Raw genomic sequence first — 19,687 nt, 5'->3', positions numbered from 1 at the left:
TTTCTTTCTTTCTTTCTTTCTTTCTCTCTTTCTTTCTCTCTCTCTTTCTTTTCTTTCTTTTTCTTTCTTTCTTTCTTTCTTTCTCTCTTTCTTTCTCTCTCTCTTTCTTTTCTTTCTTTTTCTTTCTTTCTTTCTTTCTCTCTCTTTTCCTTTCTTTCTTCTTTCTTTCTTTTCTTTCTTTCCCTTCCTTCCTTTCTTTTCTTTCTTTCTTTTCCTTTCTTTCTCTTTCTTTTTTTTCTCTCTTTTTCTTTCTTTCATCTATCTATCATCCATCCATCCATTTATCTGTCTAATAACCTACAAGGCCAAGTTCGAATTTAGAATTCTCAGACTTCTCAGAGTTAAGAGCCAGAACAGAGGGGCACAGGGAGAGCTGGCTCCCAGCTCACACCCGCTCCCGTCTTTTCCCTCCCCCAGCTCCATCCTACACAGTGGGGGCCTCCTGCATATACGTACCCCTAGCCCCCCGAAAACAGTAACCAGTTGGTCATCTTTGGGCCTCAGGGTACACCCATGGTCAGTGCAGTCTGTCCCCAGGAAGGCAGGCCCAGGGAAGAAACCTGTGCAGGGTGTTGGGGCAGCGACTTCCGGGAGGCTGGGGACCCAGGCTGTGCTCTAGAAAGAAGCACAGGCTCTGGGAGGGCACATCCACCCCTTCCCCTGAGCATGCAGTAGCTTTGCCCTGCAAGAGGGACAAACTCAGAGTCCTCCTAATCACAGGACCCTGGTGGGAGCCTCTTGTCGAAACCCAAGGCCCGTGCTGATGGTGACTGTTTGAGGGTCCCGGCCGGCCAGGTCCCAGTTAACGGAGGCTCCCTCTCCCCCACTCCCTGGGTGCTTGGGGCCCCAGGGCTGCAAGTGGATGATCCAGCGCTTCCGCCAGTACCTGGCGTCCAAGCATGGGCCGGAGGCGGTGGAGACGCTCTTCAGCGACATGGACAACATCTTCATCAGGAGCCTGCAGAGCGTGCAGAAAGTGATCATCAGCGACAAGCACTGCTTTGAGCTGTACGGCTATGACATCCTCATAGACCAGGACCTCAAACCGTAAGTGGGTGGGCCGGCAGCCCGGGGAACGGGGGCGGGGTACGTTTCACACACTCTGCACCCAGACGGCCCGGGTGTGGTCTCTGCCGCTTCCTGGTTGGATGCACTTCCTAGTTTTGTGACTCAGTTTGCCCATCTGTAAAATGGACATTGTGCTTATAGAATTATTATGAGGGATAAATGAGGTATTGTCTGTAAAGCACCGAACCCCGTGCCTGGCACTAAAAGACCTTTCCTGAACATCTGCTGAGTCAGCAATCCTTCCCGAGTACCAGGCAAGAAACTTCTCTGTAAGCCCTGCTGCTCTCAGGGTGCAAAGTGCCGTGTAAGGGAATATTGTTACCATGTCACTTCCTGTTAAGAATGTGGTGCATTCATGGGGCGCCTGGGTGGCTCAGTCGGTTGAGCGTCCAACTTTGGCTCAGGTCATGATTTCACGGTTTGTGAGTTCCAGCCCTGTGTCGGGCTCTTGCTGACAGCCTGGAGCCTGCTTCGGATTCTGTGTCTCCCTCTCTCTCTCTGCCCCTCCCTGCTCACGCTCTGTCTCTCTCTCAAAAATAAATAAACATTAGGGGCGCCTGGGTGGTTCAGTTGGTTGAGCGACTGACTTCGGCTCAGGTCATGATCTCGCAGTTTGTGAGTTCAAGCCCCACATCAGGCTCTGTGCTGACTGCTCAGAGCCTGGAGCCTACTTCAGATTCTATGTCTCCCCCTCTCTCTACCCCTCCCCTGCTCACGCTCTGTGTGTCTCAATAATAAATAAACGTTAAAAAAAAATTAAAAAAAAATAAAATAAATAAATAAACATTAAAAAAAAAAAAAAAAGGAATTTGGTGCGCTCCCACAATCCCCACAGAGGAGGTTGAGCTGTTGAGGAAGACAAGCCTGAGGTGGCAGGGACCATCGTGATGGCCCTCATGTGACACAACAGGACACAGAAGCCCAGTGGGTTTGTTCTGGGCGCTTGGGGTTACACATTAAGTCAAGGGCAGAGCCAGGTCATAATTCCTGGGCTGAGCTACTCCCTGCCTGCACTGCGGCTCCCGAGCTCCTTCCCCAGGGTCACTGGATAGGTGCTGAGGGCTTTCCGAGCCAGCAGTAGGAGCTCTAGACTGATACCTATGTCAGACCCAGGTTCAAGGAAACAGGGTCCGGGTGCCAGCGGGTCTCTCCTTTGCCCCCTGCTACAAAGATGTGGCTGCGGGTATTAAAGTGGACGCTGATGGGGAAACAAGCTTGGGGGTGGGAGGGGGGCCCGAGTCTGCCACTCACCTGCCGGATGGGTCCTGCCCTCTCTGTGCCCCAGGTTCTTGCCTGTAAATGACCGGATTTGCACAAAACAAGAGTTTGCAAGCTCTAGGCCCTTGGGCTGCTTTTGGCCACAGACGCTTCAATTTTGGCGTTCAAATTATTTTCCTTGTAAATTCATTTGAGCATCTCGAAAAACTGGGAGACGTTTACACAACAATCTGGATGTTTGCCTTTTCTGGAAAACTCAGAACCCTGGGCTCACACTCCCACGGGGTGACAGTCTCCTGGAGGGGCCACCGCTTTAGAGTGGAATGTTCTTCCCGGTTCACCGCTCTCCACCCCTCCCAGCTCCTGCCGCCCTCAGCGGCCATTGCCCACACACGCAAAAGTTCACTAGGAAACGGGACTTTGTCTTGTATTCACAGCTCTAGTGGGAGAAGGAAGAGCAATACGAGGGCACCAAGACCATTCCACCCCCTCCAGCTTGCCTCGTTTGGGTACCACCTGGCCCCAGTGGGGATTTCAAGTTTGTGACAATTGTTTTCAAAAAGTTTTAGCCATTGAAACCTTTCTTCTAGTGGAAAAATGGAGACAGCAACCTTGGTTGAATTGAGGGTTGGGCCCAGGCACCCCATCTAGCCTCTCCATGAAATTCCAGGGTCCCCAGGGACCAGGCAACCCTAAGGCTCTCCATTCCCCTCCTTCCCCAGGTGGCTCCTGGAGGTCAACGCATCCCCATCGCTGACAGCCAGCAGCCAGGAGGACTATGAGCTCAAGACCTGCCTTCTGGAAGATACCCTGCATGTCGTGGACATGGAGGCCAGGTGAGGGAAGGCAGCCTCGCTCAGGCACCCCTGTATGTGACAGTCGGGGCTCCCATCAAGGAAGACAGAGAACTCAGAACTCTGGGACTTGAGTGGCCCTTAGAGATGGTTCGGGCCTGCTCACCATTTTACAGATGGACAAACTGAGATGTCCACACAGGGTTGGATCCTGGTCCAAGGACTCAGCCCTTTTGAGGCACAGCAGGGCCACCTATAGCCTTCTGAGATTCAGTCCAGCAGGATTTCCATGAGACCCTGGACTTCACCTGTCTAAGCCTGTTTTCTGGTCTGTAAAATGGGAAACCTCATGCTAACCCCCAGGATTGTTAAATTAATCTACTAAGATAATTTATTATAAAGTGCCTTGCTCATAGTAAGTGCTCAATAAGAGACTATCTACTGTTATTTTTTTAAATGTTTTTATTTATTTTTGAGACCGAGAGAGACAGAGCATGAGCAGGGGGTGGGGCAGAGAGAGAGGGAGACACAGAATCCGAAGCAGGCTCCAGGCTCTGAGCTGTCAGCACAGAGCCTGACACGGGGCTTGAACCCACAAACCATGAGATCATGACTTGTGCCAAAGTCAGACGCTTAACCGACTGAGCCACTCAGGCGCCCTGAGACTATCTACTGTTATAACGATGTGCATATGATGGGAAAACCCAGGGTCTGACTTCAGGAATGGCTGAATCCAGGTTCTCAGTCAGTATTGGTTGATTCCCTTTCTTTCCCTTTCTCCTTCTCCGTGACCCACCTCTTTCCTGTGTATTAGCTTTTTCCCAATTATTCCAGCAAAAGTTTGAGAGCTAACTCTCATTCTTATTGGTGGGGATTATGTCAATGCCTATCTCTGAACCAATCATTGTGACTCTGATTGCCTGGGCCTACATGTTGTGCCCATCTCCCAGGGGAGTAGGATCAGCCCTGAGCTGAGCCATGTGAGTGAGAGAGGGAGGAGTGGTTCTCAAAAAAACCCAAGGTACACTGAGGCTGAAAGAAGCTGAAATGGCTGCTGAGCAGGTAGAACCTCAAGTGTCCTCTGTATCTACCATCATTCATTCATTCAACAAACATTTGAGCTCCTACTATGTGCCAAGACCTGTGCCCCACACCGGGGACACAGTAAAGGACACAACAGACCTAGTCCCTGCCTTCCTGCAGTTTATAGTCTGGGAAGGACAGCAGACTTTAAGTATAAGTAGGTTCATGTTACCGAGGGCAAGGGTGGGGGCCTGGGGACAATATGGGAGACGACCCCTCTGAAACCTGGGAAATGGGTGAACAAAAGAAGAAATGCTGACAGCGTGGGCACGAGCAGGGTGCCGGGAGGGATCAGGAGCCTCGCCTGGGTCTTAGGGCTTCACCAGGTGCACCTTCATTAGCCCCTTGTATCTCCTGCCCATCTAGGCTCACAGGAAGGGAGAAGCGAGTGGGAGGCTTTGACCTCATGTGGAATGATGGCCCTGTCAGCCGAGAAGAGGGGGCTCCTGACCTGTCAGGGATGGGGAATTTTGTGACCAACACACACCTTGGTAAGTGGGGCCAGGTGGGGAGTGGGCACGGGGGATGTGTCATGAGAGGAGCCAGGTAGTCTAGGAGGCAGCTTGGCATAGTGGTTAGACCGTTTTAATTTGATCTACAATTTACCAGCTGTGTGACCTTGGGCAAGGGACTTAACCTCTCTGTTCCTCATCTGTAAAATGGAGACAAAAGAGTTTTTATCTCAACATATGCCTAGAACGCCACCTGGCACATGGCAAGAGATATTATTCATCTATCAGGAGGTGGATTGCAAAAGGCTTAGGTGGAAAAGAACTCCAAAAATGTACAATGTGGTAAAAGAAATTAAGGACTTCAGGGCTTGACTTTAAACTTGGTTTTTAAAAAGTGAAAAATGTTCTTGATTATAAAAATTATTCACTCATTGTAGAGTATTTGAAAACTAAAAGGGAATAAAAAACCATCCAGACATAACCAGCTTCAACAATCTGTTGTATTTCCTTCCAATTTTTCAAAAATGCCTATATTTATACTTTTTTCTTTACAACATTGGCATTGGGCTGGAGTTTTGAGTCCCACTTTTCCACATAGTATATTCCATGTCATTCAACAATACTAATAAAAGCCTCTCTTTTGGAAACACTTTTTGGCCAGGTCCAAGCTTTACGTACATCATTTCATTTTTAGGCAGCTTGTATCATTTTATAGATGGAGAAATGGTCTCCAGGTGTTACATAACTTGCTGAAGGTCCCAGTTATAAGTGATGAGGAGTTGAACTCCAATCCCTCTTACTCTAAAACCTGAATGCTTGGGTGCTAGAAAATTCTATCCCTTAGCACAATTAAAAACAAAATTACTCTACAGCTGTAAAATATTCCAGCTTGTATATAGGTCAACCTTACTAAATCAATTTCTCCTAATTGAACATTTGGTATGATTCCAATTTTTTTCTTTTATAAGTAATGCCATGCTGTGATGAACATCTTCTCACATCGAGCTCAGCTGAAATTCTGGCTATTTCTTTAGGACAGATTCCTAGAAGTAGAAGTACTGGGTCAAAGGGATGGACTTATTACAGCCAAATTGCTTTTTAGAAAGAGTACACAGATTTGCCTGCTCTGAATAAAACACATACACGCACACACACACGCACACACACACAACACCACAAAAAACCTTTGTCAACTAGATAGGTAAAAAAGTAGATTTGTTTTTATGTGTATTCTGTTGATTACTGGTTATGTTGCAGAGTTTTTCAATTCGTATTTCTTCTTTTGTAAGCTGTCCATAGTCTTTATGCAGTTTTCAGTGGCTTGTTCTCTAAATTTATAAAGGCCTTGGATATCAATACATTGATGACATTACCCCTCTGTCAAATGTATTTATAAATATTTTCCTGAATTTGTTATTTGCTTTTTAAATTTTATTTAAGTGGCTTTTTTTTTTTTTTAAAGAAAAGAAATTTTAAATCTTTTTTTAGGGTTTGATAGGATTTAGGATTGAGTTTGGCTACAAGCAACTGAAAAGCCAAATAATAGTTACACAGAAAGGGAATGATCTGTTTTGAGCCACAGGATGTCTTGGGGTAGATGACAGGGCTGACACAATGGAAACAAAATGCCCCCAGAGACCCAGCGCTTTCTTCTTTCCACTTGGCTACACTTAGTGGGTTGCCTTGGTGCTCATGCTTGTTGCCTCATGGTTGCAATATAGCTGCTCCTACTCCAGACACTGTGTCTTCGTCCCAGGCAGGAAGAAGCAGGAAGGCCCAAGGGCCAAGGCTTTTCCTTCAAGATTTGATTCTTTATTCCAAAACGGAAACCCTCCCAGGGCTGACATCTTACTGGCAAGAACTGGGTCACATGGCCACCCCAGCTGCAAGGAAGCCTGGAGTGTCGATTAATTTGCTTGAGAAAGGAGAGGAGAGGGGATTTATGAAAGGCTTTTCTACAGCAGTGCCACCTTGTGTTGTTGCAAGATGACTCTACAGAGCTTTCAAGCTTTGATGTGCATATATATAATCATCTGGAAATCTTGTTAAAATGCAGATTACGATTCAGTAGGTTTGGGATGCGGGCCTAACATTCTGCCTTTCTAACAAGCTCCCAGGTGATGCTCTCCTAGTTGACTGTTGCTATGTAACAAACAAACTCTCCCCAAACCTAGAGGCTTAAAACAACTTCTGTCCCATTTGCTGATTCTTCAGGTCTCGCCTGGGGTCATCCATAAGGCTGCAGGCACCCGGCCGGCCGATTCACTGAGACACAAGGCCTAGAATAGCCTCATTCGCACGGGTGGTGGTTGTGATGCTGGCTGTCAGCGGGGCCTCTCTTTCCAGGTGGCCACTCATCCTCCAGCAGCCCAGCCCTGGCTTCTTCCCATGGTAGTCTCACGTTCCAAGAAGGTGGGAGACCTAGCAAAGCCCCCTGAGGCCTAGGCTCAGAAGTCCCACGGTGTAGTGTCATTCCGTCACAATCCATTAGTCAAAGCTGCTGTAGCCCAGATTCACAGGGCAAGGAAATGGAGCCCTCCACTGGGTCAAGGAGCGGCAGTCACCTTGCAGGAAGGCGTGCATATAGGAATGGAAGGAGTTGTTGCAGCCATCTTTGGCAACCATCTGCCTCAGATATTAATGCTGCTTATCCCTGGACCCTGTCTGAGTCGCAAAGATGCAGAACAGTGGCTCTCCATCTTGGCCGCTATAGGAATTATGCTGGAGCTTTCAAAAGTACTAATGTCTGCTGAAGGTAAAGATACAGTTGATCTGGCCCTTAGGAGTTTTAAAAGGTCCCAGCTGACTAAAGCACAGCCTAGTTGAGAGCCCCTGCTTTAGAAGTCTCTAGAATAATCCCCAAGTCTCCAGTCGAGCGTCTGGGTGTGAGCACAAGAGAAGCTGGTCGAGTTGGGAAGAGCCTGGATGAAATGAAGGGTTGAAGGGTCTCCGGGTGAAAAGATCAGCAGGTAACTCAGAGATGAGTCTAGAACTCCAACAAGAGGCTTGCATTGGACACAAAGATTTGGGAGTTATGAAGGAACCAGGTAGTTCCATGGAACTCACTTTGGAAAACCCTGGGGACGCATATAGTGGGCCTCAGCTCAGTGAAGCCTTGATGATCAGTTGAGTACCCAGGAGGCTCTGGGGTGCTGAGAGGGCAGATGCCTCCAGGTCAGTAGTTGTGGCCACAGCGATGCAGTCATTCAGCCAGCATCTGTGAGCGCCATCAGTGTGCCTGGCACAACTAAAGGACCATGGTGCTGCCTCACAGACCAGCCGTGAGAACAAACGAGAAGCGGGTAACGCCGTGAAGGTGCTGAGAGGAGGTGTCTCAGAAGCTCCTGTCGGCCTCTCAGCATGGATTGCCTGGGACACCCTGCCAGGAGTAGGGGCCACTTGCGGGGAAAATTCCTCTCTTAACCACTTGTGCCTGCCATATGGGGTTGGGTAAGGAAGGGAAGGAAGCTAACGTTTAACCTGTTAGGTACCAGGCACTATGCTAGCTTGCAATGTTTTCACCAAGCGAAGCCAAGAGGAAAGGTAGTGTGGGGTAGTGGTTAAGAGCGTGGCCTGTCTGCTGACAGTGCAGGGCCTGCTTGGGATTCTCTCTCTCTCTCTCTCTCTCTCTCTCTCTCTCTATCTCTCCGCCTCTCTCTCTCTGCCCCTCCCCTGCTCACACTCTCTCTCAAAATTAAAAAAAAAAAAAAAAAGAGCTTGGCCTCTGGAGCTAGATCTGGGTTCGAGTCTCAGTTCTGCTACTTGCGGTATGATTCAAAGCAAATTTCTTACCCTGTCTGAAACTCAGTTTTCTTCTACACGTCATTCCTGTGAAGGCTCAGCAAGTTCATCCGCATTCAGCACCGGGGTTGAATGTTACCTTTTTCTGGTGATCCTTACATTCAGTCCACAAAGCAGGTATCCTGGTTGATTGATGAGAAAGCTATGCTCAACAGGGGAGAATGATCTGCTTGAGGGCGTGCAGTTCAGGAGTGGAGTCGGGACGAAAAACACAGGGAAAAACACAGGCCATCCGGAGTTGCACGACTCCTGCGGGCCCTCCCTCTTCCAGGAAGTGGGAGCACAGGCCCCTCCACGCCCCCCATGTCTCCTCTACCAAGGACAGGCCATCCCAGCTAACACTCCATTTCCCTTCCAGGCTGTGTCAACGATCGGAAAAAACAGCTGAGGCAACTGTTCCGCTCCCTTCAAAGCCAGAAGAAAGCCTCCAGTTAGTCCCCGCGGTGGGGAGGAAAGCGACCCTGGGAGGTGCCAGCACAGTCCTCTCCCCCCTCTTTCCAGCACAGCGGTGCCTCCAAGCACTCACCTCCCTCCCTCTGGCCTGGCAGCAGCGTTGCTGCTTACTGCTTGTTCCACGTCCCCTGGATGCCCCCACCTGGGCACCTCTGCACCAGGAGACGGCCAATCCCTGGGACTAGATGCGTATTAACCTTGAGGGATTGGCCTGGCCATTGGGCCTGACAAGGACAACCGCAGCAAGTTCTGCTACCCCAGAGAGATCCTGTCTAATAAATGAGAACAGACCTCACTCGGAGTCACTGGGCACTGGGCCTGGCTCGGGGCATGATGCTGACCGGAGCCAGGCCCTCCTGGCTTTGAGCCTTTGATGTCTTGAAGGTCAGTGCTTAAAACAAGCCTTCAGAAGCAAGGGGTCAGGGGCTAGGGAACTGGTCTTAAGGTGTGCTTGCAAAGCAAGCACTTACTGGATTACTGGGGGTCTGGGGAAAGGCTGAGCCCTAAATACACCTTTCCCTCCATGCAACACCCTGACTTGGCGTGTCAGGAATTCATGGAGCTCCCCTGACCATCTTGACATCAACAGGCCAGAGCATCCTTGTTTTTCAAGTGGACAAGGTAAGGATCGGGAAGGCCAAGCTGCTTAGCGAGGGTCTCTGCAAAGGTGCACTTAGGAGGCAGCTAGGTGATGTGGGGCCTCTACGCACCGTCCCGAGGTTGGGAGCTGAGCTTTTTAAGCCAGAAGGCCTTGGCCTGGCCAGCAACGGGATACAGCTTGGGGAGTTGGGCGCAAATCAAAGTTCTGCATTCTCTACACATTCCACCATTCCTAAGCCTCCTGTTGGTTTAAGAGAGACTGCAGCAGAGTGGGCTGTGGGCAAATTGCTCCACGGGGGACCGCCTAGGAGAGCCCAGGCAGCTCCCGCTACAACTCTCCCCACTGCAGGACAGTTCTTTTGGCTGCAAATAGCAGAAGGGGAAGGGGAAGGGATTTGGGGAAGGAGAAATACCGGCAGACCCAAGAAGTGAACCAGCCGGCCTTGGGAAGGCCAGAAGCTAGGCCACTCTGGGCCTCCTGCCTCAGAGCGTGGGAACCTCCTTCCACCCATGTGACTGAGGCAAGGCCAGACAGCCCTGGACACAGGTTCCTCATTTCCAGGACAGCCAACCTGACCGGCTCCTTTGGCCAAGCATCCACCCTGCCACACAGGCAGGGACAACGTTCAGACAGAAGTCACGCGCCAGGCACACCTATCAGACAGCAGCTACCGGGGCGAATGCTCCGGTCCCTTTTTTACATTTTTATGTAATATGTACTACAAAGGTGAGGTGTCCTTCTCTTTCACCCTTGTGCTCCAACCCGGCAGTTTCTGTCTTGGGGAGGGAACCATACAGTGTTTGCACACAGATTATCGGCTTATGAGACCCTGCTCTGGCGTCTTGCTTTTCTCACTTACTCTACCCTGGAACTTGCTCCCAATCAGTGCACAGCAAGCTTCCTTATCCCTGATTGTAGGTGTAGACTATTCCCCTGTCTGGAGCTGTTGACTCCTTTAACTAGTCTACTATGGATGGACAAATAGCTTCCAATTCTACCTCCCCACTTTAGGACCATGATGGGGAAAACAATGTAATTGTACTTTTAAAACTCAGGAAGATGCAAAATTGTAGGTATGGGGCCAAATTTGGCTTATGTAGGGTATTTTGTTGGCCAAAACCTAAGTCTTTAAAACTCTTCTGTATTAGTGATGTTTAAAAGGCAGGAGATTCAATTTAAAAATCCAGATTTCTAGCTCCTCTTGAAAAAAAAGTAACATCTGGACATACCAGCCTGTGTTCCCACGTAATCATCGGCTGGAGCCAAGTGCAGTGAGGGGACCGGGTGAGGCGTGCCCGCTCCGTGTTACCAGTGTTGGTACTGGCGGTCTAGTCCTGCTAGCATTTCAAGGCTGGTGGCGTCCTAAAGGCAGCGTGGCCTCGATTAAGGACCAAATGAGATAAAGAACAGAAGCTACTATTCATTCGTCCAGGAAACATTTATTAAGCTCAGTGACATGAAAGACAGCGTGCTGCCTCACAGCACATTAGGATCTGAGACCAGCGAAGGCAGGCCGGAACCCTGAGTGGCGCTGACCCAGGCCCCGCCTTCAGAGGTGGCAGAGGGCCTCGTGAAGAGGCAGCTCCCCCACCCGTCCCTGGTGCGGGACTCTGCAAGGCCTTCCTAAAAGACAGGTGCAAGAGTTTGATAAGCAGCACCCACTCTGGGCTCCATTCTGGGGGCAAGCAGGAAAAAAGGGTCAAAGTGGAGGCGGTGCTGGGGGAGTGGTGCGTCTGGCCCACAGATGGCTGTGGTGAACTACGAAACACTGATTCGGCCTTTCATTCAGAAACCACCTGTGAGCCTCCTGCTTTATTCCAATTCCACTACATGCTGCTTGAGAATGCCTCTCTTCTGGAGAGGAATGCAGGAATGATGCTCCCCGACGTCCGGGGCCCATCTGAACAGGGGCCCTTGTTAAAAGTGCCTGCTGTGGCCATTCTCACACCCCCACAGGCGCTGCCCCCACTCAGCACTGGTGGCTGCCAGGGCCTATCAATGGGCCTTGTGTCCATCCAGCCCCAGCAGTCAGCCCCAGCAGACACTGGCAGAATGAGGGCTCCCTCCTGCCATCACGGAGAGCCAATCCCCCCAGACAAAGGCTTTTCATGGGGCAGATCTTCTTTACATCTTAAAGTGTAAAGACGCCCATCTTCTAGCAGGGTGGATCGTGTCCTTGCAGGTTTCAAAGCTGGAGTCCTGGGTCCTCCATGACCTCAGGGGGGATGCTGTCCTAGGTCCCCCATCTCATTCTTGAATTTCATCCTTTTAAAATGATCTTGAGAGCTTTAAGCTCATCCTGGTTGAGGGGATTCAGGTTAAAACCCTTCAGCTCTGGTTTGCCTAAAGGGAGAAAACAATCCATCAGCTAGTTGGGCCTCCTGTTGTCCAACTCCTGCTGGCCCTGGAGTCAGGCCCAGGAAAGGGGCTTATGCTGCATTCGTGTTGCCAAACACTTGGCCTTGAGGTCTGACAGGGAAGGGCCTCAAATTCTGCAATGCATTGGACGAGGCACAGGAGTCACCAAGAACCTGACTCTGCTGCCCAGAAACCTCCAGATTTCTGCCAGACCTGTGACCAATCTGGAGGGGTTAGGTTTACCCAGAAATTTAGCTCTGGCCTTAACCACCTGACTGAGGCCCTCTGAGTGCCCTGAGTCAGAGCTATCCTGCTTCTTATACCATGCCTAGGATTTCCTGTGAGATAGCCCAGGCTGTTCCTTGTGCCTGGAAAAGGACTCCTGACAGGAATAAGACCCCACGACCTTCCTTGTTCATTCCATCTCTGGGTGGCTACAACCACCGTCCCTGCCCACAGCTTCAGCACCGCTCGCTTGCTGCCCAGGCCTTTGCCCGCCTGGGAGAGGCTTCCACCCTGCTCTGCAAAGTCCATGCTGACAGTCCTCTCTCTTCCTAGTTTCCATTTCCCGCCAGGCCAATACCTTGGGCCTCAAAGAGGCGGTTGACCTTCACTTTAAGTTGTTTGCGGAGTTTCTCTATTTCTTTATCCAGATGGTCCTGATCTGAAAAAAACGAGGTGGGCAGAGGATGAGGTTATACCACAGACAGACCCACCCAAAGGGAGAAGCCATCCGCTTCTCCCCCCACTCCTTGAGATCAAGGGCTCCTGGCATTCGGGAAGAAGGGGACTTGAGAGACCAACTGAGGAAGGAAGTAAAGCCTACAGAAGGGATGTGATCTGCCCAAGATGGTCGAGTAAGCCCAGGACAGGACTGAGCACTCGCCTCTCCGTTCACTGACCTATTTTCATATGCAAAGTACCTTGGGCTGCTCAGTGCGTGGGGAAGGCAATATGGGACTTTAGGTCACCCTCCCACAATGAAATCACAGAAAATTCAAACATCAAACCAGAGTGAAGAAGATGGTTAGAAAAAGCATGGCTAAGGAGTTTTACAAACCTAACTCCATCAATGCGAGGGGTTTTTAGGTAACAGGACTGTGGTAACACGTGACCTAAACAATCAATGGATAGGCCCGATGCTCGGGCTTAACCTAATTAACCCTGGTGAACAGAAACAGTTATCTTTGCCAAGACTGTTCATACCTTTGGGCACACTGCATTATGAGAAGTAGACGCCACAATGTTTGGTGACACCACTGCCTAATGTCACCAAACGACCACCTGCTGGTTTGTCTTCCCCACAGATTTTCATTCTTTCCGGTGGGGAGAAGGCCTGGGCAGCGGTTCTAGTGCTCCTGGTAAACGAGCGACGCTAGGCCCTCAGGGGCTTGGTTAGCTTGGGAGGACCCGGAGAACCAGCGACAATCATGTCCCAGAACCCCTCGAGGTATGGTGACAAGACCGTATCTGTGGACCAAGACAGCTGAGGACCAGATCCTGAACCCAGGCAAGCAACCCCCTCTGAAAGCTTAGCCTGAATGAACTGTGGCCACCACCCAAGTGCAATGACGACTCTTAATTTTATAACCATGGTATTACTGTACATTTTTCAAAAGCGCAGTCAGAAACTTCTTTAAGCTGTTCTAGTCTCCTTTGCTAAAATTTTACTTCAACAGCGCTAGGGAGACTCTGCCTTCAGGGACGGGCGACCTTGCTGGTCCTCTTGGTCTATACATTTTCCAAGGGTCGGGAGAGAAAAAACTATGCATAATCTTTCCTTTTCCCAGGCAAGGACCCATTTGCAGCTTGACTTTTTGCCGTTATGCTCCTACAAAGAGCCTCCAGGGTCGTGGCTATGAAGATCTGAGTACATGCTGAGTGCCCAGGCTGCAGCAGACCCCAGAGGCTCACTCTCTCCAGACCTCCATTTTCAATGCAGTCTCTACTACAGGGGACCTGAAAAATAAAGAGCTCACTCTGCCAGGCTCCCTTCAAGCGACGGGTGGCCACATGACTTAGTTCTGGCCAATGAGATGTCCGAAGTCTCTACGGAGGACAGCCTTACTTTGAAACAGAAAGCAAGGCCATACATGGAGCAGGCCCTCTGCCTTTCCTACAGCCTGGCATGAGGACACGAGGCCTGCAATGACCACACCGCCACCACGAGAATACGTGAGGGTGACCCTGCTGTGAGCAGCAGTGCCAGTCCTGGACTGCCTGCCTCTGGACAACTACTGAGGAGAAAAACAGAACCAGGTTTCCTGAAGCCTCGGTTTGTTGGGTCTTCTGTATTTGTGGCACAAACTGTTTCTCACTGGTAAACAAGCACTAGGCTAAGTACATATACTGTTTTATCCCACCTTCACAAGTGTGCTACAGAGATGCGTCCCCCCCTTTAGAGATGAGAAGTAGCTCAGAGTGGCAGAGCAGGGACTCAAACCCACACCTACCTGAACCCTGTAACACAGCTGCCTCTCCTCAAATGGCCCAAAGCCTGACTCTCACTCAGTTCTGGGTTACGATTGGCGCTGGTGGGGGAGATGTGTCCCTGACTCATCCCCAGAAGGCCTTACCTTTCTCAATCATCTCCTTCGTCTGAGGGTGAGGCATCCTGATGAACATGTTCCCGAAGCAAACCATCACATCTTCTGAAAGGGCAAATGGTCGCTCTTTCAACAAATATTTTGGAGCACCTACTCCCTTGACAGGCATTGTCTGAGATGCTGACAACACAGTAGAACGAGACAAAGTTTCTGCCCTCACAGAGCTTATGTTACGGTGGAGGAGAAAGAATAAATAAGCAAAGATAGGACCTGTCAGACCCTGATAAGTCTAAGTACTCCACAGAAAAATAAAGCAGGGTAAGACGATGGGGAATGTCAGAGTAGGGGACGAACTTGTCATTGGTATTAGGTGGTCCGAGAAGACCTCAATGATCATGTGACATCTGGGCAGAGACTTGAAGAAAGTGGGTGTGAGCCCTGCAGACATCTGGGGAAAGAGTGAGCAAGGCAGAGAAAACAGTAACAGCAAGACCAGGGTGAATGGAGTCGATGAGCGAGGGAGAACAGGAGAGGAGAGGATGTTGGAGAGTTCTAGGCGGTCTTACAGGACTCCACCTTTTACTCTGGTGAGATGAGAAGCAATGAGCAGGTTTTAGGCTTTCTGGTGCACTTTAAACCCTGGGCCTGGCCTCTGCCCATCTTTCCAGCCACATCACACGCTGCCCACCCCCCCCACCGCTTACTTTGTCTTACCCACCTGTCTTCATCTGAAAAGCCCTCAACCCCTCCTCCAACACCCACCTCATGTCCAATTCCTTCCTCAGCTTTCTCACAACTTCCAATTATGTGTTTATGCTGTTTTGTCTGTAAGAGCACAAGGGCAGAAACTGCACTGTGTCCATAACCCCCACCCAGCACCTTCCTAGTGCCATCAGTGAGCCAGCAACTAACCCCCATCATGGAGATGAGCCGCTGAAACCCTGAGCCACAGTCCGTGTCAGACCTGCAACACTTTCTCCCTCATCTCCACAGGCTGTGTCACACACGTGGGGCTTCCTGACTTGTCTTTGTTACGGATAAGTTCAAAGCCTTAGAAGGAAGATAGAACAGGCCTCCAGAGCCACAGTGATGAAATCCTGACTTACCGGAGAGGCTGAGATCCTTCTGCAGAGCCCGCAGGCCCTCCCGGTTCTGATTCCTTTTGGTGTCCAGATCCACAATCTGCAAAGCACAGGGGTAGGAGGGAACTCAGCTTCCTCTTGCCCCAAACTATTACCTTCCAACAGACCAGAGGCTTTTAAAACTCAACAGACACAAGGCACTGTCCCTGGGTTTCTTCCTATGTCATGCCCAAAACACACTGACGTGCAAATGTACTTCTCCTATTCAGTTTCCAGGTCCTTAAAGACAATACTCCGTGCAGGTGCTGTCCCCACAGAGAAGGTGCTGGGGAAAAGTTCGCTGACTAAATGGGTAACTTATTATTCACTGGAGTGCTAGTTCTCAAGCTGCAGAGCATTTCAGAATCACCATGGCAGTAGAAACCGCTCCCTGGACAAGTCCCTTCAGCTGATGCTGACCTAGTATCAGGAGAAGGCCAACAATCCTGGACTGCAATAGCAGGGGTGGGGGCACTGAAACAGTGCTAACAACACAAAAGCGACTAAGGAAGTGAGGAGACGCTACGGTATCCTTCTGGAGAGCCCTGGCTCTGGAGCCACGATACCCAGGTTTGAATCCTGTTGCCCGCCACGAGCTGTGTAATTTCACCTTCGGAGAAATGGAGATATGAATAGCACTTAGCTCATACGTTATTGAGCCAGGAACTAAATGAGTTCGCGTAGTCCTTGACACACAGTAAGTACTCGGCAAATTTTAATCGCTTCTTTATTATTATCATCCAGCACACCCTGATGCAGTGTTTCATTTAATGGGCACTTATTCATCCAAGTCCTCCCCTTCTCAGTAAACACCCGACCAGTCATCCAATTATTCTAACTGGAGACGAGTCATGAATCACTCTTCACTCCTCCCACTCCCTCACCCCCATATGTAACCACATCAAGGCCTACTAAAGCCCCAAAATATACCTCTGACCCATTCGCTTGTCTCCATCACCACCAGCTAGAGCCAAACCCATCTCTTGCCTGAACCTTGGCAGTGGCTCCTCACAGACCACCCCCCCATGCCCCCCTATATTTTGTGCTCCACACACCAGCCAGAGAAACTCTTTTAAAGCCTAAATCCAATTACATCATCCTCCCTCCCCCCATCATGTCCCTTCAAACCCTCAACGCTTAAATTAGTACAAGACCCAAGACCCAGACTTCCAGGTCAGGTCTACAAGGCCCTCCACGACCAAGGCCCCACTTCTCCTCCAGCGTCCCCACCTGCCCAATCACAAGACCACTCTTTTCTCTTTCTCTTGTCCCGAGAGCCTTGGCCAAGGCAGAGCACCCACAGTCAGTGGGGCGAGGCAGCAGGAACTGCCCTTTGAAAAAGATGTTCAGGTAAACCTACGAAAGAGGTAACGGCTCGGGATCCCGAGGGCACGGCAAGGGACGGAGAAAGGATGGGCACAGGGAATCTCTGGCACAGAGCAGGCGCCCACTTAACACGTGCTAATAAATGCGTGAAGCGAGGCGCCGTCACAGGCGTCTGGTCCACCTTACCTTACCGCCGCCCCACGTCTGTAGTCACAGCCGTGAGCCCACCAGCCCAGGTCAGCCCACTGCGAGCCCCCGCTGGAGCCGGATTCCGCGCCCAGCGCGCGGCCTTAGGGCGCTCGCCGCCAGGCCCCAACCGCCGAACCCCAGCCCCAGCGCCTCGGACCGGCCTCCTACCTGTCGCTTGTCCGCCAGCACCTCCTCGGCGAGCTCTTCCACCTCCACCAGGTACCGAAGCACCCGTTCCGCCTCGGGTGACAGCATGCCCACCACCTCCGACACCACTCCACTCGGCTCGGCTGCGACACAGCTCAAATTCCGTTCGGGCTCCGCTTCGGCTGCGCATGCGCACGCGCAAGCGCCGCCCGGGCAGGCCTTCCGGCGGGCATGCGCAATTAAAAGAACTGTGTCGCGCAGGCTCCAACACTCGAGAGAGAGGCGGGCCTAGCTTTGGGGGCGGGACTGGAACGCCCCCTGCAGGCCCAGAGCGCCTAGCGTGCAGCGCTGCCTTTGAACCCACCTGCCTGTCTTTCTCTATTTGTTGAGCACTTACTAGGCGCCAGGCAGTTTTAGGTGCTGAGGGCGCAGCAGTGAACAAAACACAGTCTCTGTCCTCATGCAACGTCATCCTAATGGGAAACACCGACAATTCATGACAAAAGATATAATTACATACTATGGTGTTTGGGAGTAATAAAATCAGTCTTCCCCTGTTTCAGGAACACTAAGAAGGAAGAAGGTCCATGTGTCAGAGTGGCTTATATTTAATCTCTGACACCTTCAGTTTCCAATTTATAAAAATGGGAGTGAATAAAATTCTCCCTCATTGTGTCTCTGCCGGATCAGAAGGAGGTAGGCATCATTTTAAAAATTCAGCTTTCACCAGTATTCATCGAGCCCCTGTCTTAGGCCCAATGTTCAGAGTAGTTGACCTAGACCCAGGGAAGGGGCTGGAAAACCATGTGCAGTGAACAATGAAGTGCCAGCTCAGAAAAGAAGTTCTGTAAGTGTTAGAAAGCAAATCGGTGTGGGCCATAGGTTTGGAGGGATGTCCAAGAAAAGGCAGGCAGGTGGAACATGGCTGCCACTCAGAACTAGAAGGTTCCCTAGAGATCTTCATGCCTGAACCCCTCATTGTACAGCTGAGAAAAACTGAGGCCCAGAGAGGAGTGAGGACCTTACACAGCCAACAGCCGACCTAGGATTCTGACCTCCTGCCTCCCTGATTCCAGCTTTTTATTCTCTCCTTTGGCCCCTGGTAACCAAACCCCTTAATGTCCGTTGCCTCACTTGAATTTCACAATTTTTTGTACAGATAGGTTATTACTGCCCATTTCATAGCTGCAAAGTGAGGCCAGGAGAAGCACAATGCCCTGTCACACAGAAAATCAGGAACAAATGTGTGTCTAGAAGCATTCTGGTCTCCATACCACAACTGTCTTTGGATCCTGGGGGAAAAAACTCCCCCCACCCCAGATTGTGGCCCCAGAAGCCCCACCTCCTCTTTGCCTGGCCTTTGGCTTCCTTCAAGTGCCAGAGTCACGGCTAATTTTCCCTGCAGCTGCCCTGCGTGGGGAAAGAAGATTCATTAAGGATTCCTCACTGAGGGTGAATTTGTCGCCAAACCCAAGATGTTTTGTGTAAACACCTTCTGGTTCAGAAACGTAGGCACAGGCCCTATAAAGGAAAGAGGAACATTTGCCAAAGGAGAAACAGGACTTACCAGGCATCCCTGGGGCCTAGACCCCAGGACTGGGTCTCCTCCACCTTGGGGCCCAAAGAGGGCTGGACCAGGCTAACCCTTGACCCCTGCCAGATGAGCCTGGATGGGGAAGGGTTAAAGTGGGCTCCCAAACTGACTGTGACTGGCCCTTAGAGAGCACCCCTGGGGAGAGAAGTCATATGTTTCATTTATATCCAAAACCGTCATTCCACAAATATTTATTGACTGCCCTGATCCCGTTATAAGGATTCCACCATGGGCAAAAAACGGACATGGTCTTTGCCCTCAGGAAGCTTCCAGTCTGACAGGAGAGACAAGCAATAAACACATGAACAAGTAAATATATCATATATCAGGTAGTGATAAACGCCATGGAGAACAACAGAGCAGGATGGTGGGGAAAAAAATTATAGAGGGGCTATATGAAATAATGTGGTCAGGGGGCTTCTCTGAGGCAGTTGCATTGGAGCAGAAATGTGGAATAGGTGAGGGGTGAGCCATGTGAATATCTGGGGGGAAAATGTTCCAGGCAGAGGGAATAGCAAATGCAAAGGCCCTGAGGTGAGGCTTTATTTAGTAAACTGGAAGAATAACGAGGCCAGTGTAGGTAGAACAGGATGAGCAAGGGAAAGAAAGTAGGAGGTGGGGTCAGAAAGGTGAAGGAGGCATGGAACAAAGAGTTCTACAGAAGGGGCTGTGGGTGCCCAGCCCAGATGGGCAAAGCCCTTCCTGGAGGTCACCCGCAGACACTGCGGCACATGTCCGCACCCCCACTGCGGAGTGGGGGGAATGCCGGTGAGTTACGGCCCAGAGACGTGACCCTTACCCAAGAAGAGAGGAGTTAGTGACTGAGTACCCCAGCTTCTCTGCCCCTCTGTGGGACACCCAAGAGGAGACTGCCACAATCATCCAAGTAGGAGAGGATGGTCACTGCACTGGGAAATAGCGGGGGGCGGGCAGGCA

At 50.6% G+C, this 19,687-nt stretch overlaps 2 protein-coding genes across 3 annotated transcripts in view; one reads left to right on the top strand and one right to left on the bottom strand.

The window, feature by feature from the left end:
* Positions 1 to 9,164, top strand: part of TTLL9 (tubulin tyrosine ligase like 9) — a 41,663-nt gene extending 32,499 nt beyond the window's left edge. Inside the window, exons 12-15 of one of the 2 annotated variants that reach the window (XM_049650945.1) lie at positions 884 to 1,047; positions 3,009 to 3,122; positions 4,530 to 4,654; positions 8,775 to 9,164. In XM_049650945.1, coding sequence (XP_049506902.1) covers positions 884 to 1,047; positions 3,009 to 3,122; positions 4,530 to 4,654; positions 8,775 to 8,851 — 480 coding nt within the window. In that variant the 3' untranslated portion in view covers positions 8,852 to 9,164. Of the gene's footprint in view, positions 1 to 850; positions 1,048 to 3,008; positions 3,123 to 4,529; positions 4,655 to 8,774 lie in introns of both variants that reach the window. The other variant, XM_049650944.1, reaches the window with a different exon arrangement.
* A 1,725-nt stretch (positions 9,165 to 10,889) lies between these two features.
* On the bottom strand, positions 10,890 to 17,366 carry PDRG1 (p53 and DNA damage regulated 1). The gene is made up of 5 exons (XM_049650946.1): positions 17,179 to 17,366; positions 15,481 to 15,556; positions 14,405 to 14,479; positions 12,412 to 12,492; positions 10,890 to 11,813 (listed from the first exon to the last, which is right to left on the bottom strand). Exons 1-5 carry the CDS (start codon positions 17,263 to 17,265, stop codon positions 11,731 to 11,733), a joined length of 402 nt encoding a protein of 133 aa, XP_049506903.1. The 5' UTR covers positions 17,266 to 17,366; the 3' UTR covers positions 10,890 to 11,730.
* Positions 17,367 to 19,687: the final 2,321 nt, after the last annotated feature.

Source organism: Panthera uncia (genome assembly GCF_023721935.1).
Source record: "Panthera uncia isolate 11264 chromosome A3 unlocalized genomic scaffold, Puncia_PCG_1.0 HiC_scaffold_11, whole genome shotgun sequence".
NCBI classification, from domain to species: Eukaryota; Metazoa; Chordata; class Mammalia; order Carnivora; family Felidae; genus Panthera; species Panthera uncia.
The sequence above is the reverse complement of the archived record's forward strand: the minus strand, read 5'-3'. Positions and strand labels throughout refer to the sequence as shown.

Excerpts from the sequence above, each read along its gene's own strand:
- PDRG1 (XM_049650946.1), bottom strand. The coding sequence starts at position 17,265 with ATGCTGTCACCCGAGGCGGAACGGGTGCTTCGGTACCTGGTGGAGGTG. Across the intron at positions 14,480-15,480 it reads GAAGGATCTCAGCCTCTCCG|AAGATGTGATGGTTTGCTTC; the intron begins GTAAGTCAGGAT and ends TTGCCCTTTCAG. Across the intron at positions 12,493-14,404 it reads GAAGGAGATGATTGAGAAAG|ATCAGGACCATCTGGATAAA; the intron begins GTAAGGCCTTCT and ends CGTTTTTTTCAG.